We start from the raw sequence: 26863 nt of genomic DNA, 5'->3' as shown, positions 1-26863 counted from the left end.
TCACACACGTTATTCTTTGTGTAAAAGAGCCATTCCTTTACTTAAGTATGAAATCAGTATCTAGATCACATGCTTTTCTCCTAATGTAGTTTAAATTTTACATCCAAACAAGACAAACATCACAGTATAGTGTTCTTTTTCAAGTCTAACACCACACATTGGAGCCATAGCAAAGTGGATGATTCAAGTCTCTGCTGTATACAAGACCCTATCCCAGGAAACGCCCTCAGTGTTTTGAAAAGAAGAACAATAAAGCCAAACTAATATATACAAATATGAATCACAAAATGAAGGGGGAATTGAAAGGCTGGTAGGAAGCAGCTATACACATCGAGGTTGAGGCATTATCGAAGGAAGAATACAATATCAAAGACAAAGAGGAACGGCACAATGGATTAACACTGATCATTCTTCTTAGTTTGAGAATGCAACCCACATTAATGGGGTAACTATCACTTCCCACTGACATTAACAGTTCTATATGCTTGGGTAGTCTCAACCCAGTTCTTCATGGATGCATGGGCAAAACACTAAAAGATTCTGTAAAATCTAAGAATTGTTATTATGCTTCAAAGTTATCTATAGCTAATTTTAAAAATAGTTCTTTAAATGGTATAATGCAACTTTAATAGTATTGTGGTACATGATCAAAAATGCAAACAATTTGCAAATTGATTTGTCGCAAGTGTCCGCAGGATTGAAATACATTAGACACATGGTTCCTAAACAATGCTTACTTTATAATGGGTGAGTTCTACATTAGTGCATACTTTTGTGACCACAGTATGATCTATCTGACCTCAACTCATTAACTGCAAGACAATTTACGATTTTTTTGTTAGATTATGACTTCAGTGTTACATAACATTAGTTATCAGAAGAACTAATGTAGAAGCCCACTCTAATACTTCACTTTTATCCAGACCAAATATTGATTGTTATACCAAAAGCAAAATAGAAACATCTACTGTATTTATATTTGATTTAAAAGAAATAACTTGCATTTATATAGCATCTTTCATGATTTCAGGATGTCCCAAAGTGCCTCAAATCCAATAAAGTTCATTTAAAGTGAAAGCAGTGTAGCAATATAGAAAACGGGACAGCCAATTGCACAGAAAGATGCCACAAATAATAATGAGGCAAATGGGAAGATAATTGTTTTAGTTCGATATCTAATATCTACTTATGTGGCTCGGTATCATACCTAGTTTTATAATGCTCCTGTGAAGTGTCTTGGGATGTCTTTGCATGCTCTTCTTTGAATAAAGCCATCAGATCTTTTATATCCATCCAAAAAGATAGATGGGACCTTGGCTTAATGTCTCATCTGAAAGACAGCATCTCCAACAGCGCAGCATTCCTTCAGCACTGCCCTGGAGTGTCAGCATAGATTGCGTGGCTCAAGTCTCTAGAGTGGGATTTGAACCACTAACCTTCTGACTCAGGGATCAGAGTATAACCACTAAGCCAAGACTGACACTTCTAGAAGAGTGAAACTTGAACTTAAGGAACTTGGTTCTCATGGCAGGCGTTATGCCACAGGATTGGCAGCTCCTTGTGGAGGAAGAGATATATATTCTGTAGCCATTGTCAGTTCACGTCCTTCTGGCTCTACCCCTGTGAAACCCTCTGCCGGGTGGACACAACCTCAAGTATATGTTTTAAATTACGGACACTGGTTCCATTTGCTGCAAAGAGGAGATTTTTATCCTAGGAGTTTGGGTAGGATTAAAACCAAGTTCAAAGGCGTAAAAGCAGTGTTTTAATCACTGCAGTTTAAGTATGTTTTTGAAATGTTTTCTTTTTCTGGCATTTAAAGTTTGGATCATTATAGTTCAACAATTCACAGTTATCCCAAACAATTTTACAACTCTTTAACTCTTACAATTTTTAGAAGAAAAACTGTGTTTGAAAGATCCAGAAAAACTTGACTTTCATAATGAAGCAACTCATGAGATATTCAAAATACATACAAAAGTTAATAAAAAGTTTATTAATAAAGTAATCAAGCAAAACTGTTAAATTTTGTGTATAATTGAGGACATTGTGATCCAAACTGCACTTATATCTCTAAATGTAAACCCGCACAAAGCTTAAAATTCAATATTTATCAGTGAACTGTACCATAACCAATATTATTTTATTTTGAAAATAGAAAGATTTAAACTATTATTGGTCTTTTTTTCTCTCATTAATGTGATATATTTAGTGTTGGGAAATATAATTCTTTCCTATTTTGGACACTGAACGTCACCACAAAATTAACCAACTAATGTATAGCACAGAATAAACAGAAAGAAAAGCATCATTGCCTCTGCCCCAGGAACATACCTAAACTATAAGAGGAGGAGAAAGGCCACTGGACCAGAAACTGCAGCGATTGCACCTGCTTCCAGGCAGTCCTGATGAGTACAGAGCAGAGATCTGGCTCTGAATTCCAGGTTGGCATCCAGTGTGATACTCACATTCAGTGGGGGTGGGTGCTCCCCCGTATCACATGGGTTGTGTGAGCCCATAAAATCCTTCAGCTTGCAGGGCTATTGGCTGGGATAAAGATGGCTATGGTCTGTCAGTGTTAATCAGACTGAAAATCTTTCCATTATTCGACACTATTCCAAGGGAAGAGTGTGAAGATATGGAAACAACAATCTTCAAAAGAAAATCCATGTATGCAACATTGTAACATTATTCTTTCCCATAGCATCTTGCACCATTTAGGGCCCATGTTTACTGGGATCTGCAGTGAAACTGCTCATTTCAGATAGGAATGCTGTAAGAAAGAAAGGAAGGAAACATTCATCATCAACCTGTTCCAGATTGAAATGGAGATCCCTATAATGAAAGGAAAACGTGATATTTTCATATTTCCTTAAGATCTTAATAATGTGGAACTTATTTCTCAGTGTTCCATTTCCTACAAGCCACAAGCTTTTAAATCAAATTTTGCATCATGTATTCTTAATGATCTGATTTAACTAGCACACCTCACAATGGACCTCGAAAAGCCTGTCGCCAATCTGCCGCTGTTGGAATTTTACCAGTGGTGGGGAAGCTAGCATACTCACCTCCTGCCCTTAGGCTATTTGAGGCCTTTAAGGACCACTTGAGGGCCTCTTCTTGCTGCTGCTGGTATTTAACCTGCAGCAGGTGGGACTTCGCTATGTGGGGAGATAGTCAGGTTTACCCTGGTGGCCTTGCTGCAAGCTTGGGAAGGGGTGGGGAGTTCCTCTTGATCGGCATCCTGTGGGAAGCGCCACCCTCCACCCCACTCCCCCAACCTCACCCCGGCAGCAAGGGCCATATCAGTTGAAAGAATCTTCATTCCAGGGCCTACTCCATCTTCGCTGCTCTTGGCCAGCAGCTCCCGGTGGCGCAGGTAGGACTGAAGAGTTGCTGGCCATTCGACTGGACGGCAGCTCTTGGAGGTCGGGCTTTGTCCCTTAAAGGATCAGGTGCCCTGACTGCAGGCAATTAATTATCTGAGGGAGTTAAAAATTCAATCAGGGCCACAGCCAGCCTGTAAAATTCTGGCCATTATTTTTAAACAAAGCATTATTTTACCCTTTCAATAACTGAATACATCTTACTGTCAGTAAGTAAACTCCAATTTGAGTATCATACTTCATATATTTCTATGCTATCAGTTTGAGAAAAATGATATTGCAGAAATATATTAATTTACTATCAATACAACATTAACAACATCTCACTGCCCTTCTAACTCCTCTCTCCTCATCGTCCAAGGCCCAAAACACTCTCCAGACGAAGTAGTGATTTACTTGCACTTTACATTTAGTAAACTGAATTCGTTGCTCAGTCTCCTCTACACTGGGGAGATCAAACGCAGTGGGTGACCACTTTCCAGAACATCTCTGTTCAGTCTGCAAGCATGACCTTGAGATTTCGGTTGCTTGTCACTTTAATTCACCACCTTACTCTCATGCTCACATTTCTGTCCTCGGCCTGCTGCAGTGTTCCAGTAAAGCTCTACGCAAGTCATAGAGTTTTACAGCACGGCAAGAGGCCCTTCGGCCCATCGTGTCTGCGCCAGTCATCAAGCCCCTATTTATTCCAATCCCATTTTCCAACACTTAGCCCATAGTCTTGTATGCTTTGGCATTTTAACTGTTCATCTAAATACTTCTTAAATGTTGCGAAGGTTTCCGCCTCAACCACCCTTTCAGGCAGAAAGTTCCAGATACCCCCTGCCCTCTGGGTGAAAACGTTTTTCCTCAAATCCTCTCCAAACCTCCTGCCCCTCACCTTAAATCTGCGTCCCTTGGTTATTGACCCCTCCACTAAGGGGAAAAGTGTCTTCCTATCTACCCTATCTATGCCCCTCAACTTCGTACACCTCAATCAGGTCCCTCCTCAGCCTTCTCTGCTCTAAGGAAAACAACCCCAGCCTATCTAGTCTCTCTTCATAGCTGAAATGTTCCAGCCCAGGCAACATCCTGGTGAATCCCCTCTGCACCCTTTCCAGTGCAATCACATCCTTCCTTTTGTGCGATGAACAGAGTTTCACACAGTACTCCAGATGTGGCCTGACTAACACTTTATACAGCTCCATCATAACCTCCCTGCTCTTGTATTCAATGCCTCGACTTATAAAGGCAAGTATCCCATATGCCTTCTTAACCACCTCATCTACCTGTCCTGCTGCCTTCCAAGGATCTATGGACATGCACATCAAGGTCCCTCTGTACTTCCTAGGGTCCTACCATTCATTGTGTACTCCTTTTCCTTGTTAATCCTGCCAAAACGCATCACCTCACACTTTTCAGGATTAAATTCCAGATGGTTCTGCCCATCTGACCAGCCAGTCTGTATCGTCCCGTAGTCTAAGGTTTTCCTCCTCACTATTTATCACACCACCAATTTTCGTGTCATCTGCAAACTTACTGATCGTAACTCCTACATGCATGTCCAGATCATCAATGTACACTACAAACAGCAAGTGACCCAGCACCGAACCATGCAGTACGCCACTGGACACAGGCTTCCAGTCACAAAAACAACCTTTGACCATCACCCTCTGCCTCTTGCCACTAAACCAATTTTGGATCCAATTTGCCAAAATTCCCTGGATCCCATGGGCTCTTAACTTCTTGACCAGTCTCCCATGCAAGACCTTGTCAAAAGCCTCACTTAAGTCCATGTAGACTACATCAACTGCACTACTCTCATCTACACACCTAGTGTCCTCCTCAAAAAATTCAATCAAATTTCAATCAATCAATCAATGATCTCCCCCTGACAAAGTCATGCTGACTATCCTTGATTAATCCTTGCCTCTCCAAATGGAATTTAATTCTGTCCCTCAATTTTTTCCAAAATTTTCCCTACCATTGATGTTAGACTCACTGGCCTATAGTTCCCTGGTTTATCCCTACCACTCTTCTTGAATAATGGTACCATTAGCTGTCCTCCAGTCCTCTGGCACCTCTCCTGTGGCCAGAGAGGATTTGAAAATTAATGTCAGGGCCCCTGCAATCTCCTCCCTGGCCTCCCATAGCGTGGGATACATCTCATCTGGGCCTGGGGATTTATCCACTTTTAAGCCTGCTAAAACTGCTAATACCTCCTCCCTCTCAATGCTAATTTGTTCAAGTATATCACAGTTCCCCTTCCTGAGTTCTATACCTACATTGTCCTTCTATACAGTGAATACAGACGCAAAGTACTCGAGGAATAGCACTTCATCTTCCGATTAGGCGCTTTACAGCCTTCTGGACTCAACATTGAGCTCAACAATTTCAGACCATGAATTCTGCCCCCCATTTTGATTCTGTGCACTTCACAGCAGGTGAACCTCAGAAGCTAATTTACTAACTCAGGAGAGAAAAGGAAAGGTTAGATTTAAAATATATATCATTTGTGTTTAAATGCTAATGTCTTCATCCATGCAAATAAGTAAGTCACATTACTTAATGTACCTTCTTCGAAGGAAGGAACTTTCATCCCTAATTAAAAAATCATCAATTTTCACTAACCTGCTCGAAATGATATAATTAAACATTCAGGTCAGTAAGCCATTATCCAACATATTACAGATAATTGAAAACATTGTTAACATTTTAATTTTTTTGGAAGGCTTTAATATTAGATAGCAGCTTGACAAAGGAGACAATACTCACTCTCTAGATCTTGTTTGACAGCACTCTCTTTTCGAGGAAGTGTAGCTGTGTGAGATTAGGTTGCAGGCATCGAAACACAAATATAGGTTAGATTATAGGCCTGTAGCACAAACCGTGTAGATGAATGACATTTGTTAGATACTAAGCAGACAGTTAAGCACATGCATGCAAGGCACAGCTATGGTGATGTTATTATGTATATCAGCCAAGCTTGTTATTATGTAAATATATATTTTTCTTTCCTGGTTCCCTTCGGCAGGCATTATCCTGACAGTATCAGGGATGGCACAAGTTACTATTGCTATAATTAAAGCTATCAGAGATTATCTGGAACACTAAGCATGAAGGTTAAGAAAGAGGTTTAACTGAGGCTTTTTAAAAAAAAAAATGGTTTTGATGGAGTGAATTGAGTGGGTTTGGAAAGGTAGTCTGCCTCAGGAGGCAGTGGAAGCAGGGTCATTGAATGTTTTTAGGTTTTTTTAGGCAAGGAAATTAAAGGTTATCTAGGGTAGATGGGAATGTGGAACTCAAAACACAAACAGATCAGCCATGATCCTATTGAATAGTGGAGCAGGCTCGAGGGGCCGAATGCCCTACTTCTGCTCCTGTTTCGTATGCATGTAGTGGCCGTAATAATCTTGTACAATAATATACACTGTATCCCCTGTCCCATGAGGAAATTATTTAATTTTAAAAAATATCATGGTTATCTAAGCCACCGTTCCTTTTGGTATTCTGTTCACATTCTATCACTCCTCACTTATGTTTAAAAAAAAGTTGCCTAGATTTCCTTCAACAGCCCTACCTTTCTTCTAGTCCTTTGCCTGACAGAAGAACTTTCTTTCTCCAACCCTGAAAATCTTAAACACCTCCACCAATTTCCCTTATTATCAAACAGCAAAATCCCAGTAGACATTTCCTCCTTCAGCTCTCTTAGTTTAGTAACCAGCCCCAATACTCTTCCCCTTGGACTTTCTCCAATAAGTCTACTTCAATCCTGTAATGGAGATAAAAATTAACAAAGCAGTCCAGAAGCAGCATCATACAAAGTCAGGTACAACATTAACATCACCTCCCAAGACTTGCAACTCAACACTTTGATTTTTTTTGACCAGTTGTAAATACTGATGTGATAGTTTTATAACCTATCGATCAAAACCCTTAAACTTCCTTCCTGCTGTTACTTCAGGCAGGTTGCCATATATGTACTTTACAGCCTCACTTGTTCCCGTTAGTTTCATAGGAAATTCTAGGTTGTTGGTTCACCAGGATGATGCCAGGAATAAAAAAATTGTTATGAGAGTACACTTGAGACACTGAGACTAGTGCCCCTGGAACAGACAGGATTTTAGGGAGGTTTTTAACACTATGCAGGGGTTTGACAAAATGAATTGGGATAGAATATTTATTCTGGGAGTCTACGATGAGTGGAGGTGGGGTTATCAATTTAAGGTTAAGAGAATGATGAGAGGGGTTAAGAGAATGCTTATGCTGTTCTAAGAGCATGGAATGCTTTGTTACAGCTTAAGGGATGAACAGATAATCATTTAAAGCAGAGGAAGGCACATAGCTATGGGAAGCAAGTTGGGAAGAAGGATTAGTTTTAAATCGGTCCAGCATAGGCAGAAAGGGCCAACTAGTCCCATTCTGTGCTGTAAAAATCAATGTATGGTTCATGACTTACATTCCATTCAGTATCTCTCTGCCCATTTACCTAATCTATTCAGATCCCTTTGGATTATTCACATTGTTTTGCGTCTACATCCATTCTATCTAACTTGATATCATCTTAGACAAAATTTTGCTCTCCAACTCGTTTATAAAATTATAATGAACATCATTTCAATCCTGATATCTGTGCAACTTCACTACCAACAGCTTTCACTGACAACTTCCCATTGGCAACTTCCTCCACTCCGAAACCTCCCCACACACCACTACCCTTGCTGACTATCCTGCTGCCGATTCCCAGTTTCTCTCTTTTAGCAGGAAATAAACCTTCCCTGAGGAACAGTGCTACTCCACCTTTATCTTTCCTGAAACACACGACTCAGTCATCTTTTTTTAGTCAAGTTTCAGTAAGTCCTAGGATGTTTATTAGTCTTATTTATACTCACTTTTAACTTACATATTCTGCTTCTTGCATTTACGCATGTACATATTTAATCATTTCCATCTTGCTTTCTGCAATTACTTGAATCCTTCCTACTGGTCCATACAGTTATCTTCTTTTTGTTTTCAGATATTTTTCTTCCTTATATATGATGTACAGTTACTACAGGTCCAGCTATTGATTTTGGTGGAACTCAATTACAAATTTCATGCAAATGTATTCCTCCTAGATAGTTCGAGCATCCAGGATAGGTCATATCTTGTATGTCACACAGGCCAATTTTTTAGCATTCCCAATTGCCACCTCAATTTGTATGTGGGTAATTTTCAAATTTTAATAGATTTATGTCCCCCCGCCATAACCACTCCCTCACTTCCAACTCCCTTAAAAATACATCTTGTTCTGCCAAAATGTCTCTCTACTCAACTACACTTTTTTTCAAAACTCCTTTTCCTATATGGATCTGAAACGTACAAATTACTACTTCTGATTAGCAGCCAATTAACTTGTGGAGTTCTCCCACTGAAATACCAACCAACTGTAACACTCTTTAAACCACTTAATTATACAAATATCAATTTCATGCAACAACTTAAGCTAGAAAACCAGTTGGTCCTAACCCTTTTGCAAATAATAACAATGCGTCTTGTTCTTCCAAAAAGCTGCTCTATTATTTAGAACCATCTAAATAGAATTTATATACCATGAGAACAGAGTTTCCAGCAAATTCAGTGTGGCTTAATTTCAGATTGCTGAATTCGGCTAAATGAAATGAAAAAATTGACTCAGGAAGCCATTTTAAACATGACCAAGGATAGCAACCCCCAAACACTATATCTTATTGCTTGAGTTTAGTGAAAAGACAAAAATGTAATTGTGCCAATAATGCAACATAAATCATTTAAGCAGCGCCAGAGTTACAATGCAATTACAAGGTGATTCATAATCTATTTAGAATACATAATCAGAGAAAGTTTGTAATTGCTTAAAACTAATGAAACTATTTCACAAATGGAGTTTCAAAAGTCGGAAATGATTAAAAAGAACATTCAAATTCAAATATGCATTAACTCAATTGCCATGAAAGTCTAGTGCGTCAAATTTTCAAGTTATGTATTTATTCAATTGCTCATAAGAGTTACTTCTATCTTTTCTTAATATACTGGCATATTTTCCATCAATCCAATCAGATTAGGAAATAAGCAAAAGATGGACTGATTTTCATGCAACATCTAGTTATATAAAACACTTAAAATTTAGTCTGATGATATATTTAATCATGATCAATTTATTGAATGCAAAGATGAAAAACTATTCTAAAATTAATAGACTATATCTGCATTTGGTAAACTTCACAACATGGCTCATTAATTGACCATCCAGCTGAATTAATTTCTATGTTTACCTTTGATCATAATTAAGATGCCACTTCTCAGCCAATCTATTGCAAATATGCTAAGTGCAAATCAAAAGGTGAAGCAAGTTTCCCTAAATTTGAGTAAAAGTAAAATCATATTATGCAACTTCTGGAGGAAGAAAATACCAATTATTAGGATAATACCCAAGACACACTAGCCTTCCTGCAAATTTCTTTGCATTTCTAAAGACTGGGAGCTAGGCACTGTTTATAAAGAGCCTTATTGAGTAGGATGGACTCCTGCTAATGTAAGGATAGACTTACCAAACTTTTTTCCTTCTTTTGATGTGCCAGTCATCTTGATCTTTGCAACCTCAAAGAATTCCTTAATTTCCCTTTCATATAACCTGGAAATATAGTCTACATAGTTCTGCAAAGAAAAAAGGCTACATATTCATATATTTAATATACTCTATTCTACTGAGCAATTCAACTGTGTGTGTGTGTGTGTGTGTGTGTGTGTGTATATATATATATATATATACATATATATAAAAATAAATGTATGAAGGCACACAATCTTTAACAGATAAAAAATGAGTCAGCAATATTCAGCTGCTAGAGTTTGAGTCAAAAATCTAACTTCTCAGTAATCCAGTTTCTGTTTAGTTGTCATAGAGTGCATGCTGTCTTTCTGTAAAAATACATCCCACTGAACTATGTACAGAGAAATAAAAGGCAGTTTGTCAAGTTTAGAAACTCCAAGTAGAATAAGAGTATATGGAGTTAATCAACCAGGACCAGGCAGACCCACAGCACTGAACACTGATATCTCACTGCTGCTTGTCCAGCCAGAACTATTTTACCTGTTAGGGCATTGGTTTGCCTGGAGCTGTGTGGGAAGAATTCCAACCATCAGTTTCAAGGCTAACAACAAACAGCCAAAAAAAAGCCAGATGGTTAGTCAATCAATGGCCTGGATTTTTGCAGACCTATTTGGTTGAATTAGCAGATTCCGAAACCTGCCACGGATGGTTTACTCACTACAAATTACATCATCAAATATATTACCTTGGAGTTATCTCAACTCCAGAAATACTTGCTTACTTCCCCTACCTGCCCCTTCTTCTCCCGCCATCTCTCCAGTCTCAAAAAGAAGTCAAGATGTTCCATATATACATAACAGCCACTTAGTATGTTGAACTAGTAATGTAGACTGTATCACAAAGTAGTAGGACACAAGCTGAAACTCATCACTATTCACGCATCAACCCTGTGTTTGTTAACCTATATTGGTTCCTGGTCTGGTAACACCTCAATTTTAAAATTTTCATCTTTGATTTCAAATTCATCCATGGCCTCACCCCTCCCTATCTCTGTACCCTTCTCCAGCCCTACAGCCCTCTTGAGAATTCTGCGCTCCTCCAATTTTAGCTTCTTGCACATCCCCATTTCAATCACGTCACCGCTACCATCTGTGCTTTCAATTGCCTAAATCTTAAAGTCTGGAATTCCCTCCCTAAATCCCCCTGCCTCTCTCTCCTCTTTAAGGTGTCCCTTAAAACCTATCTCTTTGAGTAAACTTTTGGTCATCTGTCTGTATATCTCCTTATATCGCTCGGTGTCAAATTTTATTTGGCACTGCTCCTGTGAAGCACCTTGGGATGTTTAACAATGTTAAAAGTACTATATAAATGCAAATTGTTATTGCTTAGTTCAAAGGACGATTGCAACGTTCCCAATACACCACCCAACCCATAAAAGGGAAAAACCAATACTACTTTCTCTTATGAACTGTTTTTACCCACAATAATCATTCTAATAGATTTCACAAATAATATAAACATACTGAGAAATATCCTTGGTAACTTAGTAGAGGTACATGTTGTCTCCTTTCTAATACAGATATTAATTCCATTCCAATCCTGCATGGCTGTTCTGTCCATAGATGTAAATTATTCACCATTACACTAGTATAGCTGTTGATATTTAATCAAAGTGCTAAAAGAATGTCCTCAGCCCTCTGAAATTATGAGTTTACATTTTACAGTGCATTATCTTAATCCTCAGTTAACTACAGCTCGGTTATTCAATACCATCCATTAACCTAAACTGTTTCTTCCGATCAAGGCTATTACAAACTTTAGGACAAAAGGTTTAAGAGAAGAAGAAAAACAGAAGTTTAGAATTGCATATTTATTTTAAAGAAAAAACATTATTGCCCTTGCAGAAGTGGAAATATCGTCAGCAAGACACAGCAGTTGATGCACTCATGATTTAAGGGCTACACAAAATTTCTATTAAAAAACACCTGACGTAATTATGTGGACAGTTGTACTTCTAATCGAGTTGAATGCCAAAGGCCTATTTAGAAATGTTTTATTTGTCATAATATTGCAACAACAATTTTAGTAAGGCAATAAGTATATCATACAAATTCAGTTCATGCTAATGAGGACAATAAAGTGGGCTCCAGGGGTGCAGTGAAATGTTTTTCAGATTTGGAATTCAATCCCATATACTAGCATAGTTTCAGGACTCCATTTACAATAGTGAATGCTAATGAAATCAATAGTGTAGATTGGTGGGACAGAAGCTAGAAATCACAGGGAAACTGGAATGGCTTTGAACCTCACAGAAAAGTTTCATAAGATCGAAACCTTTATTAAGGGCACTTAACTTTACTCTAAATAAAAGTGGAATTTCTTCAAAGCCAGAAAGGAACTGATTCATTAATGTCAAAACCTTTATGTTAAGTAAAGAAAAAGGGCATGGCATGTCAAATGCTACATGTGAGGACCCCAAAAAGGGAAAGGAGGAATTTATGGCTTCAAAGAAATAACTGATTTGCAATTAAGCAATTGGAGGAGTATTTAGGTGCACAAATTTAACATTTTCAAACTTTCTGCAAACATCTAGCATTCTAAGCCTGGAAAATCAGAGGCCCTACAACTTCAACATGTTTAGATAACCACATTAAAGGTTAGAATCATAGGTTTACAGAACAGATGGAAGCCACTTCGCCCATCGTGTCTGCAATGGCCGATAAAAATGAGCCACCTAGCTTAATCCCACTTTCCGGCATTTGGTCTGTAGCTCTGCAGGTTACAGCACTTCAGGTGCACATCCAGGCACCTTCTAAATGAGGTGAGGCTTTCTGCCTTCTAGGCAGTGTGTTCGAGACCTCTACCACCCTCTGGGTGAGAAAAAATTTGCCTCATCTCCCCTCTAATCCTTCTACCAGCCACAAAATCTATGCCCTCCAGTCACTGACCTCTCTGCTAAGGTAAACAAGATCTTCCCATCCACCATATCCAGGCCCCTCACAATTTTGTACGTCTCAATCAAATTTCCCCTCACCTTTCTCTGTTCTAATGAGAACAACGCCAGTCTATACAATCTTTCCTGATAGCTGTTATTTTTCAGTCCTGGCAACATCCTCACAAATCTCCTCTGTACCCTCTGCAGTGCAATTACATTCTTTCTGTAATGAGCTGACCAGAACAGCACACAGTACTCAAGTTGTGGTCTAACTGATGCTTTAAATAGTTCCAGCATAACCTCCCTGCTCTTATATTCTATGCCTTGGCTAATAAAGAAAAGGATTCCATATGCCTTCGGATGACTTATCAACCTGCCCTGCTGTCTTCAGGGATTTGTGGGCATTCACTCCAAGGTCCCTTCCTCTACATCACTCAGTATCCTCCCATTTATTGTCTATTCCTTTGCTTTGTTTGTCCCCAAGCTTCTCCGGGTTGAATGCCATTTGCCACTTCTTTGCCCATCTGACTAATCTATTAACATCTTCCTGCAGTCTACAGCTATCCACTACACTATCAACCACGAGGTCAATTTTTGTGTCGTTTGCAAACTTCTTGATCATTCCCCCTTACATTTAATCTAAATCGTTAATATATACTACAAAAAGCAGGAAACATAGTACTGGGCCCTGCAGAACCCCACTGGAAACAGCCTTCCGGTCGCAAAAACACCCGTCAACGATTATCCATTGTTTCCTGTCATTGAACCAATTTTGTATCCAGCTTTCTTTCTTTTTTATTCATTCATAGGATGTGGGCATCGCTGGCTAGGCCAGCATTTATTGCCCATCCCAAATTGCCCTCAAGAAGGTGGTGGTGAGCTGCCTTCTTGAGCTGCTGCAGTCCAGTTCACCTGGATCCCATGGGCATTTATTTTTTTTAAACCAGTCTGCCATGTGGGACCTTGCCAAAAGCCTTGCAAAAATCCATGTAGACCACATCAACTGCACTACCTGCTGTGATTGTATATGCATGCCAATGCAGACAATGACATGTACCTTTAAAAAGCTGCGTAGTGACAACACTATGACATCACCGTGTGTAAGGCTGGAGGATAACAGGTACAGCCTCCATGTTAGATGTTCACTATTGCCTATGATCTATACTGCAGGTGTTCACTACTGTCTATGACTCTGCATCATTAAGACCTTACGTATACTTATGAGTCAGGCATATAATCAAGTAATTAGCCTATGTAACTGTTAGGACCCAGGCTAGATCAAGACCTGTGCAGAGCTGTATATAGTTGCTGCTAGTAATAAACTTCATGTAATTGTGTTTGACTGGAACCTTCGTCAGTGTCAATATCTTGCTTAGCATAGAGACAGATCGAGACCCTCAACATGTATGGTGGCAGCAGATTGTAAGAGACCACGGCACTACCCTCATCAATTAATTGTTACTTCCTCAAAAAATTCAATCAAGTTAATCAGACACAATCTTCCCTTAACAAATCCATGCTGACTATCCTTGATTAATCTGTGCCTAAGTGACAGTTTATCCTGTCTCTCAGAATTGATTCCAATAATTTGCCCACTACCAAGATTAGACTGACTGGCCTGGAATTATTCAGTCTACCCCTCGCTCCCTTTTTAAACAAAGGTATAATGTTAGCAGACCTCCAATCCTCTGGCACCACACCTGTATCCAGTTAGGATTGAAAAATAATGGTCAGATATTGTTATTTCCTGCCTGACTTCTTTTAACAGCCTTAGGTACATTTCATCTGGCCATGGTGATTTATCCACTATCAAGGGTGTCAATTCCCTGAATACTTCCTCTCTCCCCATGTTTATCACATCCAATACTTCACACTCCTCCTTCTTAACTACAATGACTGCATCATCCCCTACTTTTGTGAAGACATATGCTAAGTATTCATGAAAAACCATACCCACATTTTCCAACCTCCACATATGAGTTACCTTTTTGGTCTTTTATGGGCCCTACTCTTTCCTTGGTTATCCCCTTACTCTTAATGTATTGATAAAACATCTTTGAGTTCACCTTGATTTTGCTTGCCAATGTTCTTTCATGACCTCTCTTTGCTTTCCTAATTTCCTTTTAGATTTCACCCCTCCAGTTTCTATGGTCTTCTTGGCTTTCTGTAGTATTGTGTTCTTGGTGTCTAAGGTAAGATTTCCTTTTCTGTTTCATCTTACCCTGTACGATCCTTGACATCCAGGGGGCTCTATATTTGGCTGTGCCACCCTTTCTCTTTGTGGGAGCATGTTTACTCTGAACCCCTTGAAACTTCCCTTTGAATGCCTCCCACTGCTTGATACTGATTCACCTTCAAGTAGCTGTTTCCTGATCTCTTTTGCTAAATCACTTCTCAGCTTAGTAAAATTGGCCTTACCCCAACTTAGAACATTGACTCCCGTTCAATCTTTGTCCTTTTCCATAATTATGTTAAAACTAACTAAATTATGATCACCATCACCAAAATGCTCCCCAACCACCACTCCTTCCGTCTGTCCAGCTTCGCTACCTAAAACTAAGGGCGGAATCATCCAAGATTTGTACTAAATGTGGTAGCGAGTGAGAAAAAGGATGTTTTACCCACTGGCCGCAATGGCGGCTTTCCATGCTGTATCGTCCTAATCCCACCTTATTAATCATGCGTTGCTGGGAAACACGCCGGGATGCTGGCGAGGCGTCCTCTGATTTGCCCGCTCCGCTGTCACCTCAGGCCTTCAGTAAACCGGACGCCATATTTAAAGGCAGCCCCTGCAAAGAGCTAGCACAATTCAAGGGATAGGAGACTGTTGTGAACTGATGGCTGCCAAAGGCAGGAAACATGCTGCCCCCAGATTTAGCGACACCTCCCTTGAGCACCTACTGGATGCAGTGGAGGCTCACCGCAAAGTCCTCTACCCCTGCTCTGGACGAAGGCCAGTAAGCAAGATGACCAATCCAGCATGGGAGGCTGTGACAGCCGTTGTCAGCACTAACGCCCTGCAAAAAAAGGACAACCACCCAGTGCCGAAAGAGGATGAATGATCTCCCCCGTTCTGCCAGGGTAAGTCACTCTTCTCATCACTCTCAATTCACACACTCACAAACTCATCACACATCCACAGGGATCTCACACCTCGAGGACAACACCACTAGCTCTCCACCCTCACATCTCCATCAGGCTCACATCCTCTGGAGCTCGTGTCCTCATCCTGTCCATGGCTCTGCTCACCACACAAACATTCTACACAATGCCATGTGTCCTGCTCACATCAGCAGGAAGAGGTTCCAGACCGGGGGTGAGGTGGCCCACATTAGGCCCCTCACTCACTTTGAGGAGCGTGTCATCGTGCTAACTGGTGTAGACATGGACTGTGCCTGCGACGACGGCAAGGTCGGTGGCGAACAACCATGTGAGGGTCCTGCACCACATCATCCCTCTCTCAATGCAACTGTGAGTACTCTCTCTTCTACTTTTGACTTTGCTGCCATGCACTGATCATCTCTACTTTGGTTCACAGGGAGCTCTGCCAAGTGACCAATACCCTCAGCCAGCTCCATCTAGGTCCTTACCTCCAGTGAAGAAGGATACCTCCTCCATTGAAGAGCTAGAAATAATCAGCCTGGAAGATCCAACACAGTGCTTACCCACACCCTCCACCAGCACAGAGACACACCTCAGTGTGATCTAGATCTAGAGCAGGCTTGGGTTCGCAATCTGGTGGTCACCGCATAGACACATGTCCGCAGCAGGAGGAGGCAGGTTCAGCCGAGCTCCCCGGCACTTGGAGGACTGTTGGGGAAGAGGCATCTGTGAGGCCTAAGTCAGATAATGAGTCTCTGGATTTCGGCCTTCCAACTCATTGTGGGGTCAGCAGAAGGCGGGGGAACATCACGCAGCGCTTTGGAAGCCCTCAACAGTGGCACGTGAGTCAGCAGAGTGCATCCGCCTGCTCTCTGATGAAGTGCAGCCCACACGTGCATGTATGGAGGTCTCCATGGGAAGGATGGTGTACACCATGGAGACCCTGGTCAGCAGGATGCAGAGACGTGCACAGACCTGAACTCCATTGCGGTAGCCATGGGTGAGTTCCTGCAGTGGCAATGCGAGAGGGAAATGGGGCAACTCAACATCCCTCCAGGTACTCCTTCCCCTCAAGAAGTCAGGCCAGGGCCCTCAGGCACCCAAAGGGAGGAGCAGCAGCTGGACACCACTGGGTCATCCATTCAGTAATCTCAGAGGCTGTCCTCGTTCCACATCCCACTGCAAAAGGAGCAGCTGGCCCACAGGAGGACAGCTAAAGCAAGCTGGGGCCCTCAAAGCCTCGGCTCTCCAGAGGACTCATGCTGAAATCATCAGAGGCAACACGGCCAGCCATTACACAGGCTGTCTCCATTCTTGCTGTGGATGTCAGGGCAGCACCTAAGTGTTAGGCCTAGAAAAGTTAAAAATTTCTGATCACAAGTGGTTGTCACTTTATAACCTGAAAATACATGTAATGGTGTCTTTCAGTTTCATTGTCAGGCTTCGCGAGTCCTCCCCCTGCATCTTCCAACACTAGCAGTTCAGCTGCATGTAGCTAGCCCACACATGATTCTGGAGGGAGAATTGTGTATGTGGCAGGGCTTTTTGGAGCCTCATACAATCACTCTCCATCACACTCATCTCAAAGTCCTGAGCATTTTCAATGTTGCCTGCTGAGGCTCTTTTTCAGTTATCCATCTGCATCTCCGCCCACCCACTGATCACACCCCCATATCACACCTGTTCCCTTTCACTTTCGACTACAGAAGCATGTTACTGATAAAGTTTGTCTTCAGCTCGCCTATCCTTTCCCCTCCTTCAGTCACCCCATGTCCTTTCCCCCATCACTGTTAACCCCCCTGGCATCACCTTCCACGTCCCCACCTACCAGCCAGAACCCTTTTCTTCCGGGATGTCCAGGTGAATGTGCATGTTCTCTACTGCTAACTATCATTTTAAACTGCCCTCCCTTGTCCCCTCCGTCCTCAGCTCCAATAATATGTGTGAAGAGCTCATGGACTTTGTCACTAAGATTGAGACCATCCAATCATCTGCCTCTGCCAAGTTCCACCCTCTCACTAAGTCAAAATTCCTCTAAAACTCCTCCCTGCCCCAGCTTTCAACTTGCATCTTTCTGTAGTTTCTCTCCTATCATACCCATTTCTAATTCAACTTGTCCAAGAGATTCAGCTCCTGCTCGCTTGATCCTATTTTCACAAAACTGCTGACCACCCAACTTCCCCTCTTGGTCCCCATATTAGCTGGCATTGTTAACGTTTCTCTCTCTTCATGTGTTATCTCACTTTCCTTTAAATCTGCCATCACCATAATTCTCTTCAAAGAAATCTGTTACCCCATTGCCCTTACAAACTAATGCCCCATCTCAAATTTCTTTCCTCTCCAAAGTCCTTGAACATTTTGTCGCCTTCCAAATTTGTGCCCACCTTTCCTGGAATTCCATGTTTGAATCCCTCCAAACAGCCTCCGCTGTACCACAATAGCGAAACTTGAGGTCATCCAAAATGCTACTGCTCATGTCCTTACTTGCACCAAGCTTTGTCCTCCCATCATCCCTGTGCTCGCTGACCTAAACTAATCTACAATCGGCTCCTGGTTAAGCAATGTCATGATTTTAAAACTCTCAACCTTGCTATCAAATCCTTTTATGGCCTCACACCTCTCTATCTTTATAATTTTCTCCAGCCAAAACCTCCGACATATCTACGCTCATCTAATTCTTGCTTATTAAGCATCCTGCTTTTTATTGTTCCACTCATCATGGCCGTGTCCTCACCTAACTCTTTGATCAAGCTTTTAGTCATCTGATCTAATAGGTCCATATGTGGTTTGGTGTCATAAAAAATAATAATGCAAGGATTCCTCAAGTAAAAAGCTTAGTAATTTATATGAAAGAAGTTTCTACATGTATTAGTTCAAGATTTAACTACTTCCAAAAGGCAATATTGCCTGATTGCTGACAAACAAAAACAATGATCAAAATGCAATAAATTGGCTCATATTTTGCACTGTACTGGTGCATTATCCAGTTCAAAAATGATTGAAACAACAAATTGCACCATTCTGAGTGGTCCAGCCCATTTCATCAGATATCTGAAAAAGGGTGAAGATGGCCAAATGAACATTTTAATTATTAAAAAAAACAAAATAGATGGTAATATCTATGATTCGGTGCTAGTCATCTACTTACCTTATTCAAGCCTTCATATTTCTCACGGTCAGTATTCTTTAACCATTCCATTAACTTGGCATATCTAAGTAGATCTCGATGGAAAGGAAGGTGTTTAGGAAGAGTCAGCTCAGCTGAGTGCTGAGCCAAGGTGGAGCTTTGATCATGACCCTAAAAACAAAAACACCGCAAATAATCCACTGCTGCACTGAAGACTGGAAAAATCTTAATCAAGTTATAACTCTGCAGAGGCCAGAATTGAACCTGGTGTCACAATACATGGCAACTTTCTGAGCCATTGGGAGAATTATGATTCATAAATGAAATTAAAATAAATCTAATCAATATAAAATCCAGTGTACTGTACTGATAGCACCATTCTAAAAACAGAAGCAGCTAGTTACATTTCAAAAGTCACATTGTGGTTTTTCAAGTTGTAGAGGACAACATGCGTGCACAAATTATATTGTCAATTTTACCGATGGAAAGGAGTGAAAAAAATTCAGACTTCATTATCAGCAGATGGTTGCATGAGGTTAAACTGTTCAAGTTCATGTAACTCAGCCATTAAGTAACTTTGATGTAGGTGGGAAAAATTAGTTAAAAATATCCTGTTGCATGAAATTGAATTTAAAATTTACTTTTGGATGGCCAATTCTCTTATCTTTGAGCAAACTGCATATCACTTGTAGATTACTCTCTGATAAGACCTCCCAATAACCACTAAAACGCACAGCCCTGTAAGTGCTTGCTTATTACTCACCACACACAAAATATTTTGTACTTTGAATTGCAAATAGCAAATTAGATATGTTATTTAACAATTCATTTGGGTTCCATAATATCTATTTGAGAGAAGAGCGATAACTGCTACAGTTTAAACCTTTGAACATTTCAGTAGTAAGAATTCGTATTTGATTTTCTCTTATTTTCTTCAGAGTAAATGGCAACTAGATTGATTTACTGTTTTCATTGAAATCTATATTTTATATTTCAGAGTGAGCATCAGTGTAAAGCTCTTTTAATTTACTGGGATTGGTTGGTTTACCCACATTAATTAAAAATCAATATAAAGAATAAAATCATAGAATCACAATCATATATTGTTACAACAAAAAAAAATCCACGGTTAATTAATTTTATAGATAATTGCTGGAAATTGTACTACGCTGAAAGTAAAGTTTTAACATTATCAAACATTTTAATGATAGTAAATACAACAGTCAATACAAATAAAAACTTTCATTCACGAAATGGGAGCCAGTTCTAGGTAGTGTGTTTCAGTATTTTGAATGGGGAGAAGGCTGCTGCCCCACTTGGGAAATCAGTTATGCTTCCAAAGGTGTCAGTGCTCCAAAACACTTTATTTTTACACTGGGTCAACTGTGTAACATTGAAGTGCCCCAATAACTACTCTCACATTTGTGAACATGAAGTCACCATCAGAGCAATCATCTGTGTATCCCACGAGCAACTCCCACATTCTTAAAAAAGGTGAGTGACAATAATACTATTCTTTATTTTGTGACAACTTGCATTCTATCAGATTGTGCAGATTTTTCTTCCCAAAACAATATTTTTAATGTTGAAATTGCACTTAGTTAATTAAAAAAATGTATTCCCTCACTAATTGAAAATGGTGATAGTCCCCAACTGCATCCGCATATTGGACAGTACAGTTCATATCACACAACTCTGAAGCCAACTAATGCTCATGTCTTTGACACGGCATGAGACACCGAAGAAGGTACTCTTCTTAAAAGACTCCGGTTTCTGCGATCCAGGCCTGCAAAGTGTTACAGTTAAACCTGGGTGCAAAAATTAACCAAAACCAGGATTCCAAAACAGGCTATCTAGCCCAAGACTAACAATGTAACAATCAGTTTACTAGTTACAATCATTCTTGTAAAAGTTATTTTATAAGCAAACGTTTTAAAATTTTAGACAAATGGCTTTACTAAGTAACTTGTGCAAGCCAGCCAAAGCAACAGCCACCTTCCTGCAATTTTAGAATTGCACAAATTAAAATAAAACTAAAGTTTAAAAAAAAAAGCAATTTAGCTGGCAGGACAATGCAAATGAGACATTAGAATTCAGCGCATACTCCATGCATCATTTTTGAAGAACAAATTTAAACTGCTATCAAAACTTGGTGGGGATAGTTGTTTTTCAATGATTCTCTGATTAAATTCAAATTATCCAATAACATATTCTCGGTAAACTATATAGCCAAATCATCACAGACTTAAAGGTCTAAAGTGTTGTACTTAACAGTAACATAATGGTATTACAATTAAGAAAAGGGATCTGTACACAAGTTGCTTTGAAACTGCTGGGCAGAAGCAGACTAAGAGACATCATTTTGTGCAGAATTCGCTTGATAATATCAGGAAGCCCCAATCCAGTGAGATGATGAATAGGACAATGAGCTTTGTACAGCAGTCTTCATTAATTATAAGTAAGGTGAATTCTACACAAAACTTCTGCTTGTTTGGGACAGCAATTCGATAGTATAAAACAATATTACAGAGAAAACGAGGGAGACAATGATAAATTATTTTAATGTATCTAAACCCAAATGATGACCATCTTTTCTCTTTGATAGCAGGGTTTTGATAGAGTAAACAAAGAGAAATTGTTTGCATTGGCAGGGGAGGTCAGTAACCAGAGGACCCAGAAATAAGGTAATTGGCCAAAGAATCAGAGGGAGATGAGGAGAAATTCATTTACTCAGCAAGTTGTTAATATCTGGAACAAATAGCCTGAAAGGACGATGGAAACAGATTCAATAGTAACTTTCAAAAGGGAATTTGATATATACTTGAAAAAGAAAAAAGTGCAAGGCTATGGGTAAGGAGCAAGGGTTTAATTGGATACCTCTTCCAAAAATCCAGCAAAGGTATGATGGGTCAAATAGCCTCCTTCTTTGCAATTTGATTCTATGATTCGCAGATAATATTATGTGGACTGGACTGCATCAGTTCAAGAAGGCAGCTGACCTACACCTTCTCAAGTGCAATTAGGGATGGGGCAATACTTGCTGGCTTAGCCACATCTTGTTAACAAATAAATAAATTTCCAGCATTTTCTATTTTTACCGTTGGCAAGTGTACAGATCCCCAGTATAATATAGAAGAATTATACAACAGTTTAATTAAATCAAAGTTGCGCGAGTCAAAAATGATATCAACATGGTCCTGCTGTGATTTTGTTTCAATTCAAAACAGTTAAAACAAACAAAAGAACAACATACTTGGTTTCAAACTTTACAAAGAAAAGGTAAAGTAAATTCTGGGTCTATGATGACTTAGATCATAAACCCCAAGATAAGATTAAAAAAACAGTGCCTCAAGGTGCTAGGCAGGGCATCAGCCATTACTAAGCTTTACAAATAATAGACATAAAATTTTGAGGAATGCAGTGGTATTACAAGTTTTACTGTGTTTAATGAGAGGGCAATGCCTGCAATTCAAAACCTTGAAAATTTCACAATACTGTTGAAGGGAAAAAAAACAGTTCAAAACACTGCATTTAGTACTCAAAGGTTTAGTACTCAAAGACAAGCAGCGAGGGCTGAAATTGTATTCCATGCTCAGCGTACTCACAGAAACTGAGTGGTAGGAGGCTCTACGATAGTGCAGGGTGAGAGTCTGAGTAAACTGATTGAAAACAAAAACATGAAATGAAAGTATGACGCAGGAAAAGGAGAATCAATATAGAAATTTACCAGCACTGGGATACTGACAATGGCAAATCTATGGGAGCCTGTAGGAAAAACAATCTGTCTTCAAACAAGTTATCAAATTGCAACAAAATCAAAGGGTTAAAAGGTCCTTGTAACTCCTACAGTTCAGAGAACAAACTGCCAGAGATTGCCTTGTCTGATTGATAAGGTACCATGAGCCTAGAGACTCTATTTGTAGCATCATTCAAACTGGTTGAATATTACATATTTATGTGTATATCCCAATACACATAGATATACACAGAAACAGAATTTTGTTTTGCACTAGGGTTGGTTCATTTTGCTAACGCTCCTTTCACCATTTAATTTCATATTGTCTATTGCTATCATGTTTGCTGTTCGCAGTGGGACAGTACTGCATGAAAGACAAGTGATGCATAATACTGCAACCCTCACTTATCAGGAAGAAAAGGCAGGCAGCAGCTTTTTTTTCTCTTGTAGTCTTTTACTAGGATATTCATTCTTCTTGTACTCAAATACCATATTAGCATTCTACCTCAAAGCAAGTATTGAAGTTAATACAATACATATTGCTAAATGCTTGAAGAAAATATAACTCAGCATTGAGTTTGGGCAAAACATATTTAAGAAAGTAATGCCAGCATGCTGGATCACTCAATTATAATCCACAGTGCATCTTTCAATAACTGACACTTCATTTTGTCATAAATGTTTCGTTACAGAATGACTTAGCTTTCCCACTTTGTCTTTGAACAAATCTTGTTTTATATGTAGTTACTAACCAAGTTTGACTTTCATCCAAGCAGCAGAAAACAGATAGAATATGCCAGGACATTGATGCTTATGACGTCAATTGAAAACTACATAGATACTAGTAACACAACCATTGAAGCAAGCCTGGAACTTCTGCATTTGTCCAATTATAAAAACCATTTAAGTGTCATGCCGAGCAGACATGAGAATATTACAAATTGTTAAAAACTGTACTTTCTTTTACAATGACCACAGCCTTGTGGAATGTCGCACCTGCCATTGTCAGGACTCACGCCAAAACAGCAAGGACAATAATATATCTTAGACTTCCTGTCTCCAGAACTGCCAGGTAACAAAGGGGAGCTACCAAAACTAATTATGCACAAGGAAGTGCAAAGAAGACTTATCTGCCTGCATTGTATGTCGATGATTTTGACCATGGGAGATAGAAGCTAAAACAGAAAATGCTGTAAAAACTCAGCAGGTCTAACAGCATCTGTGGAGAGAAAAACAGAGTTAATGTTTCGAGTCCATATGACTCTTCTTCGGAGCTAAAGAAAAGTTAAAATATGATGACACTTATACTGTTTAAGGGGGCGGGGGAGAGAACGGTGAAGCAGGTGAAGCTGGATAGAAGGCCAGCGATAGGTGGGGGCAAAGGAGAGATTGACAAAGATGTCATGGACAAAAGGACAAAGGGGTGTTAATGTTAGAGGTACTGGCTAAAGGAGGTGCTGATGGTGGCATTAAGATAAAAAAGTAGAATGTGATAATAGCAGGACAAGGGTAAGCACTCTGGAAAGAACATGAACAAGTGACAGATGGCCCTTGTGGGGGTGGGGTGGGGGGAGGGGACAGTGGTGGGAAAAAAGATAGAAAATAGGAAATAAGGTGGGGATAAAACAATGAATAAAAATGAAAATGAATAAAAATAAAAATAAGTGCATAAAAAATAAAAATAAAAAAATAAAAATTAATATTGAAAAAAGTGGATAAAAAAGGGGTGAGGACGGAGGAGAGAGTTCATGGTCTGAAGTTGTTGAACTCAATGTTAAGTCCGGAAGGCTGTAAAGTGCCTAATCGGAAGATGAGATGCTGTTCCACCAGTTTGCGTTGGGCTTCACTGGAACACTGCAGCAGGCCAAGGACGGACATGTGGGCATGAGAGCAGGATGGTTGAAATGGCAAGCGACAGGAAGGTCTGGGTCATGCTTGCGAACAGCCCGAAGGTGCTCCGCAAAGCGGTCACCCAGTCTGCGTTTGGTCTCTCCAATGTAGGGGAGGCCGCATTGGGAGCAGCGAATGCAGTAGACCAAACTGAAGGAAGTGCAAGTGAAGCGCTGCTTCACCTGAAAGGAGTATTTGGGCCCTTTGGCTGTGAGGAGGTAAAGGGGCAGGTGTTGCAACTTCTGCGATTGCATGGGAAGGTGCCGTGGGAGGCGGTTGAGGTGTTGGGGGTGATGGAGGAGTGGACCAGGGTGACCCGGAGGGAACGGTCCCTATGGAATGCCGGGGGGTGGGGTGGGCGGTGAAGAGATGTGTTGGTGGTGGCATCATGCTGGAGTTGGCGGAGATGGTGGAGGATGATCCGGCCGATGTCACGCCGACAGTTCTCAATGAAAAGATCAAGAGCAGGTAAGAGGCCAGAGGGAGAGGTCCAGGTGGACGGAGAATACTGGAGGCGGGTGGAAAGATCCATTGATCAGGGAGAGGACTCCTGCCCAAAGAAGCGAGCACGGAGATGAAGGCAGCGGAAGAAGAGTTCAGCATCGTGCCGAGCCTGGAATTCACTGAGGTGAGGGTATAAGGGTATGAAACTGAGTCCCTTGCTGAGTACTGAACATTCAGCATCAGACAGGGAAAGGTCAGAGGATATGGTGAATATACGGCAAGGGCTGGGATTAGGGGATGGGATGGGATCAGAGGGACAGGAAGGGGTGGAGGGTCCTATATGGGCGTTGGTATCAATGAATTGTTGGAGCTTGCGTTCCTTAGCACCTGAAAGGGAGGGACAAAGTTTCTTGTTAAGGCGTCGGGTGAGACAAAGAATAAAATGAAACTGGGGACAAGGGCAGCTTTGAGATCGGGTGAGTCGGTGCTGCTGGAGGGAAAGGTCGAGTGTGTTCATATGGTGGTGCATAGCACTGAGTGTGGACCTCAGGATATGGCTGCAAGCCACTTTGTTAATATGAACAGGCTATTGATTGCTTCCCGTCATCACTTTCATTTCTGAAAGCCTTTTTATGAAGAGTCCTGTTTGCTTGCAGAAAGCACAACACTGCAGAATCCAGAAGTAACAGCACAGCAGAAACCTGGCTATAACATCTAGCTTTTTTACCAAGAATTAAAGTTTAAGGCTTCCACGAAACCTGTTTCTGAAAGATCCTAAGTTTGCCTGGAAAACCAAACTGGTCCTCTAGCTATAAGTATTATCTAGGTTTCTTCTCTCAACTTGTTGCACATCTCTTATTCAGTAGCAAACTCCACAAAATCCTGACATCAGCTACCTGGACTCGCCTAAATTTTAACTCCTGAGTGAAAGAACCCATCTCACTGGACTCTGATATTCAAGTGAACTGTTATATTTTAATATTCATAGAAGTGAATCACCTTTCTCCAACTGTATTTTTGTGTGTGTGTGCCTGTGCATGCATATGTGTGTGTGTGTGGTCATGATAAAACTTTCCAGGAGGGTCTATGTGAATAAACAATCCTGCTGGTTTAAAAATCCAAGAACGTGTGCTGCTAGTGACTTTGTAAATAAAATGATTACATATAAACAGGTTTTGGAAAAAACACAGCCTAGCCTTATCAAAATTAAACCACACTGATTACGGTCAGAAGGATAGAAGAATTAGGGAGTTCAGTCTGTCTCTCTCCCCTGCCCGTAACATAAATGAAAAAGGATGAGAAAAATGAGGGAGTAATTCAATGGAAAACCTGGGAGATACAAAATAGTTAAATATAACAAAAGGGCATCTTAGGTAAGCATCAGCTTTTCCAAATAGTTGAAGACTGGTTTAACCAGTCATACCAGAATGATGCATTCTGTCTAATATGATTTATTGCTCTTTTTTCTGTGATTTGGAGCAGCTTGGCTTCCATTTTCAAAATCAGCCTTGAACCATATTGGCCACAAGGTCTCTTCTTCAAGATGGATGCTGAAAGGTCTTGTTTGAAGACATGCTTGGTGCCCTCTTTACAGACTCTTCACTTGGTTATCCTAACTTCCTTCAACTCAGCAAAATTACTTTTAAGATGAACTTGCATCATACAACCAAGCTTGGATGTATAACAGGTTACT

General features: G+C 40.3%; 1 protein-coding gene across 7 annotated transcripts in view; it reads right to left on the bottom strand.

The window, feature by feature from the left end:
* The window catches only part of exoc1 (exocyst complex component 1), a 105003-nt gene that overhangs the window by 25439 nt on the left and 52701 nt on the right, over positions 1 to 26863 (bottom strand). For 2 of the 7 annotated variants that reach the window (XM_078548018.1, XM_078548027.1), the window contains 4 exons: positions 22706 to 22759; positions 19122 to 19271; positions 9935 to 10040; positions 6141 to 6185 (listed from right to left, as the gene is read on the bottom strand). In XM_078548018.1, the coding sequence (XP_078404144.1) occupies positions 6141 to 6185; positions 9935 to 10040; positions 19122 to 19271; positions 22706 to 22759 (355 nt within the window). The remainder of the gene's footprint in view (positions 1 to 6140; positions 6186 to 9934; positions 10041 to 19121; positions 19272 to 22705; positions 22760 to 26863) is intronic. The other 5 variants (XM_078548045.1, XM_078548054.1, XM_078548063.1 and 2 more) reach the window with 3 other exon arrangements.

Source organism: Cetorhinus maximus, chromosome 1 (genome assembly GCF_964194155.1).
Source record: "Cetorhinus maximus chromosome 1, sCetMax3.hap1.1, whole genome shotgun sequence".
NCBI lineage: Eukaryota > Metazoa > Chordata > Chondrichthyes > Lamniformes > Cetorhinidae > Cetorhinus > Cetorhinus maximus.
The sequence above is the reverse complement of the archived record's forward strand: the minus strand, read 5'-3'. Positions and strand labels throughout refer to the sequence as shown.